This window comes from Tetrao urogallus (genome assembly GCF_951394365.1).
Source record: "Tetrao urogallus genome assembly, chromosome: 2".
NCBI lineage: Eukaryota > Metazoa > Chordata > Aves > Galliformes > Phasianidae > Tetrao > Tetrao urogallus.
The window spans coordinates 107,588,841-107,603,509 of NC_136814.1; the positions used below are offsets into that span (position 1 = coordinate 107,588,841).

Consider the following 14,669-nt stretch of genomic DNA (forward strand, 5'->3'; position numbering starts at 1 on the left):
AGTAAAAAAACCTCAGAATCACCATTTCTTTTCATAACCTAAGAGTCAGTATTATCACAGAATCACAGAATCACAGAATCACAGAATTGTAGGGGTTGGAAGGGACCTCCAGAGATCATTGAGTCCAACGCCCTGCCAAAGCAGGTTCCCTACACCAGGTAGCACAGGTAGGCATCCAGGCAGGTCTTGAACATCTCCAGAGAAGGAGACTCCATCACCTCCCTGGGCAGCCGGTTCCAGTGCTCCGTCACCCTCACTGTAAAGAAGTTCTTGCGCATGTTTGTGCGGAACTTCCTATGCTGCAGTTTCCAGCCGTTTCCCCTTGTCCTGTCTCCACTCACCACTGAGAACAGCCTGGCCTCGCCATTCTGCCCCCCACACCTTAGATATTTATAGACCTGGATCAGGTCCACTCACAGTCTTCTCTTCCCAAGGCTGAACAGACCCAGTTCACTCAGCCTTTCCTCATAGGAGAGATGCTCCAGGCCCTTCACCATCTTCGTGGCCCTCCGCTGGACTCTTTCCAAGAGATCCTTGTCTTTTTTGTACTGGGGAGCCCAGAACTGGACACAGTACTCCAGATGAGGCCTCACCAGGGCAGAGTAGAAGGGGAGGATCACCTCCCTCGACCTGCTGGACACGCTCTTTTTAATGCACCCCAGGATGCCATTGGCCTTTTTGGCTACAAGGGCACACTGCTGGCTCATGGCCAACCTGTCATCCACCAGGACACCCAGGTCCCTTTCCGCAGAGCTCCCCTCCAGCAGGTCATCCCCCAACCTGTACCGGTGCATGCCATTATTCCTCCCCAGATGCAAGACTCTACACTTGCTTTTGTTAAACCTCATCCGGTTTTTTTCTGCCCAGCTCTCCAGCCTATCCAGGTCTTGCTGAATGGCAACACAGCCTTCAGGCGTGTCAGCCAATCCTCCCAACTTCATATCATCAGCAAACTTGCTGAGGGTGGCCATTATCCCCTCATCAAGGTCATTGATGAAGATGTTGAACAAGACCGGACCCAGCACAGACCCCTGAGGAACACCGCTGGTTACAGGCCTAATTATCAATTGTTAATAATTAAATCTTATCTGTGTGTGGATGGAATGAGGCTCACAGTACCTTTTTACCTGCTTTGCGGAGGTACAGAAGAAACACACCAATTAGCACACAGTTGGACATAGGCTTTAAACATTTTCTGGGGCGTCATCCAAGAAAACAAAATGACCTGGCCTTTACTCCAAATGCCAGCAGCAGACTCGGGGCCAAACAGTGAGAGATGAACCTAGATCTTGCTCTAGATCCTCTTCCATGCTCCCAGCCAGGTATAAGTAATCACAGCAACATTGGAATGGGAGGGGATTCTGAAAGGCCATCTGGTCCCACTCCCCTGCCGTCAACAAGGACACACACAGCTCCTTCAGGTGCTCAGAGTGCCGTGCAGCCTGACCTGGGGTGTCTCCAAGTACAGGGAATGCACGACACCGCTGGGCAACACGTACAAGTGTTTCACTGCAGATCAGCTCCTTGCCCTGCTGGCTATGCTCGTTTGGGTGCAGCCCAGGATGCAGCTGGCTTTCTGGGCTGCAAGGGCACATTGCTGGCTCATATCCAGCTTCTAACTGCCAACGCCCACCGGTCACTTTCAGCAGGGCTGTTCTCTATCTATTCATCCCAAAGCTTGTACGGTACTGGAGGTTGATGGGGCCCAGGTGTAATCCTTGCACCTGGTACAGTTGAACCTCACGAGGTTCACCTGGGCCCACTGCTCAGCCTATCTAGATCTCTCTGGATGGCACCCCATCCTCTGTGGGTGCTGACTGCACCACACAGCTTGGTATCATCCACAAACTGCTGAAAGTACGCTCTATCTCACTGTTGATGTCATTGATGAAGATATGGAGGAACAACAGTCCCAGTACTGAACACTGAAGGACAACACATGCCACTGACCTACAACAGGACTGTGAGCCACTGACTGTGCTTCAGCCATCTTTCTTCAGTAATAACCATATCCCCCAGGCATGGCTTTCAACCCAGAGATAATCCTACAGGCTCTTCTCTCTGTTATTCTTCTTGAAACTGCCAGATGACAAAAGTAAGTAACAGCTCAAGTCTGAATTTCTTCCTCCTCCTACCTCTAAAAGAAAGTTTGCTGTGGCTCTCTTGAGCTTAGAAACCCAAGTACCTTTGCTTTTCTGCAGTGGATGCACCACTCACTGAGCTACAGAACACACACCAAAACTGGATGTTGAGACTAAGAGATTTCTGTCTATTCTAGGTCCTGCAGGTTTTGTCCCTCACTTGGCAGTCTTATCCCTTCCTTGGCTATCGACATCAAACTGGACAAAGGCGGAGTGGAGACAAAGAATCACACAGAATCACAGAATCACAGAATTGTAGGGGTTGGAAGGGACCTCCAGAGATCATCGAGTCCAACCCCCAAAGAAGGAAAATTGGAGTGAGAACAAGAACCAGTGGATGTATCAAAAGTTGTGAATATAATTTTATGATGATAAGAAGAAGAGATCCTTGGGTTAAGTTGCCTGAGGAAAGTTTGGGAGTAATAAAGAAGATTGTTTTAAAGAACGGAACATTTAAATGAAACAAATGACCCTTGCATCTCTTTGGCACACACACTTCTTTACTGTCTCCAGTTTGTTCTACTGATTTCAATTTCAAAGTTCAAGGCAGAATTTGAGTTGCTCTTGCTACATTTATGCCACTAGATATCTCTACCAGTGTAAAACACTAATTGACAGATAACTCGCTAAACAATAACTAGGAGAGCATAAAATTAGTGTGTTTTGGTACTGCCCAGTAGGTATTTTATGAGCTTAAAATTGAGGAGAGTTGCCACTTCCAACATTTCTGAGAAGTGGAGCTCATCCCTCAACTTCTACACCTCTTGGTGCAGAAGTGCCATTATTGCTTGAAAGAGCTTCAGGTAGGAGCTTGCTTGAATTATCATCTCTTCAGTTCAGCTTTTGCTGAAAGGCAATGGATTGGGCCAGCCTTGTTCCTGTGGGCTTACTGTTCATCCTAATTCTCCTGCTGAGTTTGAAAACACAACATTTCTGGAGGAGCCAAGCAAAATTCCCCCCAGGACCGCAGCCTTTACCCATCATTGGAAATCTGCACATGATGGACCTAAAGAAACTTGGCCAGACAATGCTACAGGTAACTTCTGTTGTTCTTTTCCTTAGAGCTCTCACTCCAAGTCCGTCACTGACTTCTTGAAAGGCATACAGAGATCTCAAGGCATGGAAATTACAAACACAACAGTATTATTCTTTGCAGTGGCTTCTCTCCCTACTATGTGATACTGCGTAGTGCAGAGCAATTGGCTTGCAACCACGTTATTGAGGGAACTGAGCTAATTCTGTGGAACAGAGGAAATGTTAGCACTCTTCAGGCAAAGGTAACAACAAGAGAGGAGTCCTGGATCTCTCATAATTACAGAAACTTCACCAGGGACTGCTGAAACAGTTAGGGAAGGGACCAGAGCTTTTTGAAAGCTGTTTGCTGGACTCAGTCATCGGGAAACTGGCAAACAAATTTTTGATGCTCTCTCTTGATGGGAAAACTTTCTGGTTTCCCAGAGCAAACTAGGAAAAAAACCTCCCTGCTTATTCTTTTGTACCTCGTAGCAGGAAACTCAAGGCTCTTGGAATAATAGTGTATAGCAGTCAGATATTTTAGGATCTGGGCATCCCTCACTGAGCTATCCCTCAAAGCCATGAACAGCAAACATAAGGGTTTCTGGCAGTTCCCGTGCCTTGATGTATTACCAGCTTGGAAATCAATCTCATTTTGGTTAGCTATGCATTTCCAATGAGTGACAGAATCAGTGTAGTGGACATTATTAGGCCCACTGAAAATCTTTTATTCAAATACTCAATTAAGGATTACAGAGCCTATTGTGAATCTTTTAAATCACAGAAGCTCCAACACTTGCAGCATGAATTCCCAACATTTGGGACAGCAAATGCAGAGTCAGTGCCATGTGGGAAGAAGAACATTGAACCTGCTGAATAACAAGTGCTTTTTGCTTTGCCAAACATCATCCTCTTCCTCTTTCTTTTCATTCTACTAGTTTTCTGAAACGTATGGCCCAGTCTTCACAGTTCAGATGGGACTGAGGAAAGTGGTGGTGCTGTCAGGATATGACACAGTGAAGGAAGCTTTGGTGAATCATGCAGATGCATTTGCTGGCAGGCCTAAAATACCAATCGTAGAAGAAACGGCAAAAGGAAAAGGTGAGTGGGCCGTTCTCACATTTTCTGTCCCCGTCCTTTTCAAGAGGCGCAGGTGAAAGAGAAGATGATGAACCTGATGAACCTCAGCAGTCCATCAGTGTGAAACCATCACAGAGTGCATGAAGACTCTTTGCTGAAACTGTTGTGTATGTGTTTTAATTTTCCATTTCAGGAGTTGTATTTTCTCGTGGAGAAAACTGGAAAGTGATGCGCAGATTTACTCTTACAACCTTACGAGACTTTGGGATGGGAAAGAAGGCCATAGAAGATCATATTGTAGAAGAGTACGGATACCTGGCAGACGTAATTGAGTCACAGAAAGGTAGGAAGATTCTTAATTTGATAGCATGTACCTGACTTTTCTCTGAAAGCGTTTTCAGGAATACCAAAGGATGAAGGAAGAAGAGGTACATCATTCTCCAATATCAATGCTGTGATGAGTACACATGAGTTGTGTCTGTCTCCTTGTACCTCTACCTGGCAATTGCCTGGTGTGTAAATGAAAACTTTTATTGAAGCACTGGAAGGCAAACACAGAGTTCAATTCAAAACAGTCCAGTTGAGGAAAAGGCCTTATTATGCCATGTGCAGCTCCTCCATAAAGGACAGACTTGGACTCAGGAGCAAAGTAGAAGGCAATTGCAGGGTTGCGCATATCTAGACTGGAAAATTGATTGCCCGTCGAGGCTTATGTCTGGAAAGCGCCTTCCAGTAGAAGACAGAAGATTCCTTTATACATTTCTCCCGCATCATCCAGGGCTATTTGTCACTAGGTTAGTTACCAGCAGCAGCACTTAGAATGGAATCACAGACTGACAGAGTGGCCTGGGTTGGAAGGAACCTCTACAGACGATCTAGTCCAGATTGCCTGGGAAATGTAGGAAAACCTTCCACTAGATCAGGTTGCTCAGAACCTCCATCCAGCCTGGTCTCGAGTTCCTCCAGTGATGGCACCCACTACTTCTCCAGGCGTCCTGCTCCACTGCCTCATCATCCTCATTGTGAAGAATCCCTTCTTTATGTCCACTACCCTGTTTCCATGCTAAAACACTACTTCTTGTCCTATCACTACATTCCCTTTTACAAAATCTCCCTCCATCTTTCTTACAAGCCAACTCTGTGCCTATCATTTCCCTGACTTCACTGAGGCTCTACCTGCTGTTGTTGCATTTTAATTGATGGCAATAACCATTGATTGTGTTGTTTGCATCATCTTTTCCTTTGCTAGGGAAGCCCCTTGAGATGACTGAGCTGATGAATTCTGCTGTTGCTAATGTCACTGTGTCCGTTTTGCTTGGAAAGCGGTTTGACTACGAAGACCCCACATTCAAAAGACTTGTGTCACTGATAAATGAAAATATGAAGCTTTTTGGAAGTCCATCAGTGTCGGTAATTGATCTGGTTGAATGTTTCTCTTCAAAATCGTGCACAACACAGAGTGAGAACAGTGCACGTACCCCCGATCACTGACATTCATCTCTCTGTATGTGACAAACGCATCCTGAAGTGGCAGGAAACAGACCTTTGGTACTACATACGGGTTTCTCTTAGTCTGGGCTAGTGTAGCTTCACTTCATCAAAAACAACTGAAGAGCATGCTACACAAAAAAGGAAAGTGTCCCCAGGTGATAGAAGTTGCCCTTCATTTCCTATCTCCCAGACAAAGAACAGTGTCAAAACTGTGGAAATGTCTGCAACTGTCTCTTCAATTGTAAACAGCTCTGGAGACACCCAACTCCAAGCAAGCTGGAGAGGGAGGGATGAGAAATCTAAGAGTGGAGAGGTAGGAAATTATGTCCAAGACATACACATAAACATGGGATTTCTGGGCCATCAGCTAGTGTGATTTATACATTAGAGAGAGTAAATTTTATCAATTTTACTTAGTTGGGTGGGGAAGAGATGGGTGAAGAGTGCGTTGTGACAAGATTATAAGGCTATATAATATTTTCTGTATGGGGTTTTGTTGAGAAGCACTGTTGAATAGTGGTACATCTACTTAGTACCTGCTTTTTCTTCCTCTGCCCCTGTGCATCTTACAGCTGTACAATACCTTCCCCATCCTTGGATTCTTCCTGAAGGCCCAAAAAAATTTTATTGAGAATGTAAACGAAGTCAACAATTTTATCAAGGACACTTTCACAAAGTATCTCAAAGTCCTGGACAGAAATGACCAGAGGAGCTTCATCGATGTTTTTCTTGTGAGACAACAAGAGGTAACAGAATGCCAGCAGCCTCCTCATATCACCTTGCTTCTCTTTCAATTGTATGGGGCTGCTGAATCACAGCCTGAACCTCTGATTGGTCACCTGAGGCAAGCACCAAGTCAGCCATGGGAGCACAGGTGAAGGCAATTCACCTGTGCTGCAGGAAGGGGTGGAGCCTGGCTCTACCCCTCCTAGACCCATTTAAGTACTCACTGCCAGGGGGAGGGTCTCTTCTGGAGACACACTCCACTGGAGTTTTTTCTGCAAGCCCAGGATTGGGTGTGTGTTTTCGTTTCCTTACTCTATTATCTTAATTACATCAGACAAACTCCTGGATGTAGTATACCATCTGTATGTTCCTTGATTGTTCATTCAATGGATGCATGCGTTCTTTGATATGCTCTGCTCCATGGCCCAGGGGAGAGAAAGCTTGACTTCCTCACTTGGATAAACCCAGCGAGTGTTCCCTGTACTTCAGAGTATTCTTGTTAACGCTGAAATCAACCTTGCTGACTTGACTGTGTGTTCCTCTGGGCAGCAGAGTCACTCCAAGCACTCAGTATTTCAAGACTCAGTTTAATACAGACTACTGAAGGCATTGTCTCAAAACTTCCTCTTCTTTCACACTTTTAATTCCTCCCTGACATTTGTCTATGAACTTTTTCCCCTGTTTCCCAAAATTAAAACAGTGCTTCTTGAATATTTAACCAGATGATTAAATTATTGTGTTATTTTTCCAGGAGAATGGAAAGGACAATAAATTTTTTGATGATGTAAACTTAACTGAGGTCGTGAGAAATCTGTTTATAGCTGGCATGGATACCACAGCCACCACTTTGCGCTGGGGCCTTCTGCTCATGATGAAATATCCTGAAATTCAGAGTAAGTGGAAACTGGGCGCTCAGTGGCTTTCTTCTCATCAGGTCACCTTGCCCTGAACCAAAGCAGGGCTGAATAAAAAGCCAGTTCTCCTTATCCCAGTATTCCCAGCAGAGGAAAGAGAGAGTTGAACAATGCATGTATGATCCACGTGCTCTTTTCAGAAAAAGTCCAGGAAGAGATAGATCAAGTGATCGGATCAAACCTCCCAAGAACCGAGCACCGAACTAAAATGCCATACACAGATGCTGTTGTGCATGAAATTCAGAGGTTTGCTAATATCCTGCCATTGAACTTGCCTCATGAGACTACCATGGATGTCACTATCAAAGGCCATTTCATTCCCAAGGTAAGACACCAGCAGCACTTCTTTCCTTCCCTCTCTCCCCAATGGGACACCTCTTTCTTTCCAGACTGCCTTGCATCCAGGGATGCTCACTCACTGCGAGGTGCTCACAGCTACTTCAGCAGCAGCAGCTGCCCTGTTCATGTGATAACATGATAATATGTTAATATGTTATATTTCTTCAGCTCCAGCATTCACCACCGCTCCCAGCAACACCACTGTTAGCGCAATAACTGCTCTACCTTGGTTTGCAGGGAACCTATGTCATCCCCTTGCTCAACTCTGTCCTGCAAGACAAAACCCAGTGGGAGAAACCGTGCTCCTTCTACCCTGAGCATTTCCTCAACTCGGAGGGGAAGTTTGTAAAGAAGGATGCTTTCATGCCTTTTTCAGCAGGTATGTTCTATTCTGCTCTTTGGGCTCTGAACTGGGCATCTGCAATTCTCTCTTTCTCACAGAAGCTGATATTCCACACTTTTCCCAGGTGTTACCTCTCCTTCTCTCTCCACCTACATCTGCTAACTTGAATAGCCCAGCTTTACCCATGGACTCAGACTCTGAATTCACTCCCCTATGACATAAAGCCCCTCACAACTGGAAAACAAAACAAAAGGAAAGGAAAGGAAAGGAGCACAGCTCCCACTGACTCTTACAGACCATTCTGCATTTCTTTGCAGGGCGAAGGACCTGTGCTGGTGAGACTCTTGCCAAAATGGAGCTCTTCCTTTTCTTCACCAGCCTTCTGCAGAGGTTCACCTTCCAGCCACCTCCTGGAGTTTCCCCCTCAGACCTGGATCTCTCTGCCACCACTAGGTTTGTCGTTGCCCCAGTCACTCATGAGGTCTGTGCAGTGTCACGTTCCTAGGCACTTTTATCAGCTGCCTTCTTTTCCTGGGACACTCAGATGAAATATCTCAGTTCACCTCTATTCCCACCAGGCAAGTCTGGTACTTCTGAAGCTAGTAGGTGATTTCTTGCCCAGGCACACCTTGACTCGTAGCAAGAGGTGTGTCACCCACCGTTCCAAAAGTTCGCAGTCCTGACCTTCTGCCACTCATTGAATGAGCACATTGATGGTCCCTGTGAGGACAAATGAGTCCATTCTGCATGTTCCCCTCAAGAAAAGAGCCTGGGACCAGACTGTGCTGACTCTGTGGCCAGAGCTCATGGGGTGTTGCACACATGTCACGTACGCACACGGGGACTTTCACCTTCCTCCTCCAGCACAGCTGCACTCAGCTGCCCAGTGAAAATGGCCCGTTGCACATTTTGTCCCCACACCACTGCCCTGAGTGAATGCAAAGACACACATAGAAATGTCACTGAACAGTTCAGCGTGAGATGAGTGCAAGATGTTCACTACTGCAGAACTTTGGTGCAGTCACACAGAGGACTCATAGAGGATTGCATGCCATCCAGAAATTGAAATTATTTTAATTTTCTATGGAATAATATATGTGCTAATACAAATTAGAAAAACACAGGAAAACAATAAATTCTCCATGTCAAATCAGACTGTCGCCAATGTTCTCTTCAAAACTGAGCAGTTTTGCACCTGAAATGGAAACTCTGTGTTGAGAACAAATCAGGGCAGTACTTCCAGTAGGAACTGGGCAAGCCAGTGCTTCCATGGCACCAGTTGGACCAGGAGATCTTGCAGGTCATTTCCAACCTTTCGGTTCTGTGATTCTGATTCTATGGTTCTCATTGCTCCCTCAATGCTGGGAATCATCCAGCTGAAAAGCAGCTTGACAGAAAAGGTCCTGAGGGTCCTGGTGGACACCAAACTCCACATGAGCCAGTGAAGTGCTGTTATAGAATCACATCTGGCTCCTACAGAATCACAGCTGGCTCATGTCCAGCTCCTCGTCCATCAGGACCCCCAAGTCCTGCTCCGCAGGGCTGCTCTCAAGGAGTTCTTCCCCCAGTTTTTATATACCTGGGGTTGCCCCGACTCCAGTGCAGCACCCTGCACTTGGCCTTAGTGAAACCTCATTAGGTTTTCATGGGCGCTCTTCTCCAGTGTGTCATAGAATCATAGAATCATAGAATCACCAAGGTTGGAAAAGACCTAAGAGATCATCCAGTCCAACCGTTCACCTATTCCCAATAGCTCCCACTAAACCATGTCCCTCAACACAACATCCAGCCTTTCCTTGAACACCCCCAGGCTCGGTGACTCCACCACCTCCCTGTGCATCCATTCCAGTGCCTGACCACCCTTTCTGAAAAGTAATACTTCCTCATGTCCAGCCTGAATCTCCCCTGCCGTAGCTTGAAGCCATTCCCTCTGGTCCTATCACTAATGACACGAGAGAAGAGGCCGACCCCCAGCTCACTACAACCTCCCTTCAGGAAGTTATAGAGAGCAATGAGGTCTCCCCTGAGCCTCCTTTTCTCCAGGCTGAACATTCCCAGCTCCTTCAGCCTCTCCTCATATGGCCTGTGTTCCAGACCGCTCACCAGCTTTGTTGCCCTCCTTTGAACACATTCCAGGGCCTCAATATCTTTCTTGCAGTGAGGGGCCCAAAACTGGACACAGTACTCGAGGTGCGGCCTCACTAGTGCTGAATATAGGGGAACAATCACCTCTCTGCTCCTGCTTGCAACGCTGTTTCTGATGCAAGCCAGGATGCCATTGGCCTTCTTGGCCACCTGGGCACACTGTCGGCTCATGTTCAGCCGAGCATCAATCAATACCCACAGGTCCATTTCCTCTACGCAGTCCTGCAGCCACACCGCCCCAAGCCTGTAGCGTCGCCTGGGGTTGTTGTAGCCAAAGTGCAGGACCGGGCATTTGGCCTTGTTGAAACTCATCCCATTGGCTTCAGCCCAGCTCTCTAGCCTGTCCAGGTCCCTCTGTAGGGCCTCGCTACCCCCAGGCAGATCCACACTTCCAGCCAATTTGGTGTCATCTGCGAATTTACTGAGGGTGCACTCGATGCCCTCATCGAGGTCATCAATCAAGATATTGAAGAGGACAGGCCCCAGCACCGACCCCTGCGGAACACCACTCACGACCGGTTGCCAGCTGGATTTGACTCCATTCACCACCACTCTCTGTGCCCGGCCCTCCAGCCAGCTCCTCACCCAGCCGAGAGTGCACCCATCCAAGCCTCGGGCTGCCAGCTTCTGCAGGAGAATACTGTGGGAGACAGTGTCAAAGGCTTTGCTGAAGTCTAGGTAGAGCACATCAACAGCCTTTCCCTCATCCACCAGATGGGTCACTAGATCATAGAAGGAGATCAGGTTGGTCAAGCAGGACCTGCCCTTCATGAACCCATGCTGGCTAGGCCTGATCCTCCGGTCACCCCGCACATGCTGCATGATCTCCCTCAAGACAATCTGCTCCATAACCTTCCCTGGCACCGAGGTCAAACTAACAGGCCTGCAGTTCCCTGGATCCTCCTTACGACCTTTCTTGTAAATGGGAGTCACATTGGCAAGCCTCCAGTCTTCTGGGACCTCACCAGTCAACAAGGAGCGCTGACAGATGATGGAAAGCGGCTCAGCTATCACCTCCGCCAGTTCCCTCAGCACTCTCGGGTGGATCTCATCTGGCCCCATCGACTTGTGACAGTCCAGTTGGAGCAGTAGGTCTCTGACTGTTTCTTTCAGAATCACAGGGGGGTTAGTGTGCTCCCCGGCCGAGATTACCAGGTCAGAGAGAGGAGTATCCTGAGGATAACTGGTCTGACTTTTAAAGACAGACGTAAAGAAGGCATTCAGAACCTCTGCCTTTTCCTTATCCTCAATGGTCACATTCCCAGCCTCATCCAGCAAAGAGTGGATATTCTCCTTTGTCCTCCTCTTACTGTTAATGTATTTATAAAAGAGTTTCTTATTCCTTTTCACCCCAGCGGCTAGGTTAAATTCAAGCTGGGCTTTTGCCTTTCTGATTTCACCTCTACACATCCTAACGACTCCCTTGTATTCGTTCTGAGTGGCCTGTCCCTCTTTCCACAGGCGGTAGATTCTCTTTTTCTCCTGGAGCCTCAAGAATAGCTCCCTATTCATCCACGCCGGTCTTCTTCCCCGCCGGCTCATTTTGCAGCTCAGGGGGACTGCCTGCTCCTGCGCCCTTAAGACTTCCTTCTTGAAGAGCAACCAGCTCTCTTGGACCCCTTTACTCGCTAAGACTGAATGCCAGGGAACTCCCCCTATTAGACCCTTGAACAATTCAAAGTCCGCCCTCCTGAAGTCCAAGGTAGCAATTTTACTATTCCCCTTCCAGGCTCCACCATGAATAGAAAAGTCTATCATTTCATGGTCACTCTGTCCAAGACAGCCTCCAACCTCCACATCTCCCACCAAACCTTCCCTGTTTGTGAACAGCAGGTCTAGTGGGGCGGTTCCTCTCGTGGGCTCTCTGACCAGCTGTAGCAGGAAGTTGTCCTCTACGCATTCCAGAAACCTCCCAGACTGCTTCCTCTGTGCTGTGCTGTACTCCCAGCATATGTCAGGGAAGTTAAAGTCCCCCATGAGGACAAGGGCAGGCGACTGTGCAGCTTGTGCCAGCTGCTTATAGAATACCTCGTCTGTCTCTTCATCCTGATCTGGAGGTCTATAACAGACGCCCACTAGGGTGCCTGTCTTGTCAGCCCTTCCTCTGATCTTTACCCATAGGGATTCAATGTTATCGTCCCCAGTCAGAATCTCAGTAGCGTAAAAGCATTCCCTAACGTAGAGAGCCACACCGCCACCACCGCCTTCTTGCCTATCTTTCCTGAAGAGTTTGTTAGCCATCCATTGCAGCGCTCCAATCGTGGGAGCAATCCCACCACGTTTCCGTTATGGCAACTAGGTCATAGTTTGCCTGCTGCACAATGGCTTCCAACTCTTCTTGTTTGTTGCCCATGCTGCGTGCATTAGTGTAGACGCACCTCAGCTGAGCCCCTCGCCTCTCACCTAATCCCAATACCTCTTCCCCAGGCTGCTCTCTAGCAGGCCTGGCTTTATCCCCTTCCCCCTTCCTATCTAGTTTAAAGTTCTCTCTACAAGTCCCGCCAGCTCCTGGGCAAGTATCCGTCTCCCTTTTGGAGACAGGCAATTCCATCAGCAGACCTCGGGCCAGGTGCCCAGTAGACCGCCCCATGATCAAAGAATCCAAAATTTTTGCGCTTGCACCAGCCTCTCAGCCATGCATTTATAAGATGGCTTTTCCTGGTCATCTCAGCGCTCGTCCCTGCCACCAAGGGAATACTGGCAAACACTACTTGTATGCCCGCTCCATCAACTAACTTCCCCAGTCTCCTAAAATCATTTTTTACAATACTCAGGCTTCTAACAGGGATCTCATCACTGCCGGCCTGAACTATCAATAGAGGGTAATAATCAGAGGGGCGAATAAGGCTGGGGAGTTTTCTAGATACATCCCTGACCCGGGCCGCAGGAAGGCAGCACACCTCCCTACGGGTAGGGTCAGACCAACATATTGGACCCTCTGTTCCTCAGAAGAGAGTCACCTACAACTACCACTCTCCTTTCTTTCTTGGAGGAGGCAGTCTTTAAACGTGGAGCTGACCGCCTCACCTTAGGCAAGCTTGGTGGCAGTGCTCCCACGTTATCATCAGTCACCACTCCCTCTGGTTTCAGGGCTTCATACCTATTACAGAGAAGCACCAGGGGAACCGAGGTAGGTCGGGAAATTGGGGGTTGCCTGCAACTCCGGGATGAGACCAGCTGCCATTCCTCATCTTCTCTCAAGCTGTCTCTCCCTGTTTGACTACAATGAGAGAGAGGGTCCATTGTTCCTTCAGTCTGGGTAGTGAAATCTCAGCGCCTTTCTTGCAGAGAGTCACTCCACCAGTCGATCTCTCGCTCTCACTCTCTGGTGGTCCGCAGTCTACCTACCTCCTCCCTAAGCTCCACCACCAGGTTGAGCAGCTCGTCCAGCTGCTCACACCGCGCACAAGTGGCATCCTTCACATCCTCCCCCGGAGCAGCAGGCTGAGGCACTCCCGGCAGCCAGAGACCTGAACCGCCACATTATTAAGCAGACCCTCTGTCTGGGTTGCCACAGTCTTTGCATGGGAAGCACGTGTCCAGGTCCCTCTGGATGGCTTCCCTTTCTTCCAGTGTATCGACTGCACCGCTCAGCTTGGTGTCATCTGCAAATTTGCTGAGGTTGCACTCGATGCCATTGTCTGTCACTGATGAAGATGCTGAAGGGCACCGGTCCCAACACTGACCCCAGAGGGACTGCCTGTCTCCGGCCTCCACCCTGATACAGAACCATTAGTCACAACCCTTTGGCTGCGTCCAGCCAGCCAATTCCTAACCCATCACACAGTCCATCCTTCAAATCCACACCTCTCCAATCTAGAGAGAAGGATGTGGTGAGGGACCGTGTCAAAGGCCTTGCAGAAGTCCAGCTAGATGACATCACCGCCTTTCCCCCATCCACCGAAGCCATCAATCCATCGTAGAAAGCCACCAGACTGGTCAGGCACGATCTGCCCTAGGTGAAGCCATGCTCCCGAATCTCTGCTTTACCTCGTACGTGCCTCATAGAGTACCTCAACTTCGTCTATGTCTGAGGAAGCCAGCTTCACGTTACCTTTCATCAGAGGGGGAACGCTCTCCTTGGCCTGTCTCCTCCTGTCTATGTACCTGTAGAACCCCTTCTTGTTATCTTTCACATCCCTCGCCAAGTTCAGCTCCACTGCACCTTGGCTTTCCTAATCCTATCTCTACACACACAGACAACAGCCCTGTATTCCTCCCAGGATACACAACCCTGCTTCCACTTTCTCTACAATTCCCTCTTTTCTCTCAGTTTAAGCTGCAGATCCTTGCACAGCCATGACGAACGCCTGCCTCCCCTGCTCGACTTCTTCTGCTGGGGGATGGAGAGCCGTTGCAGCCTCAGAAGGGTGTCCTTAAAGAGCTGACAGCTTTGTTCTGTGCCCATGCCCTTGAGGACAGTTTCCCAGGGGATCCCACTCAGCAGTTCCTCGAGCAGCTGGAAGTTTGCTCTCC

The 14,669-nt window shown here is 48.3% G+C and overlaps 1 protein-coding gene across 1 annotated transcript; it reads left to right on the forward strand.

Moving 5' to 3' along the window:
• Positions 1-2,997: 2,997 nt before the first annotated feature.
• Positions 2,998-8,553, forward strand: LOC306959027 (cytochrome P450 2K4-like; the record flags this gene model as incomplete). The annotated part of the gene is made up of 9 exons (XM_079550707.1): positions 2,998-3,177; positions 4,094-4,256; positions 4,429-4,578; positions 5,485-5,645; positions 6,299-6,472; positions 7,204-7,345; positions 7,507-7,691; positions 7,943-8,084; positions 8,366-8,553. The coding sequence occupies 9 exons, from the start codon at positions 2,998-3,000 to the stop codon at positions 8,551-8,553; spliced, it is 1,485 nt and encodes a 494-aa protein (XP_079406833.1).
• Between the last annotated feature and the right edge of the window lie 6,116 nt (positions 8,554-14,669).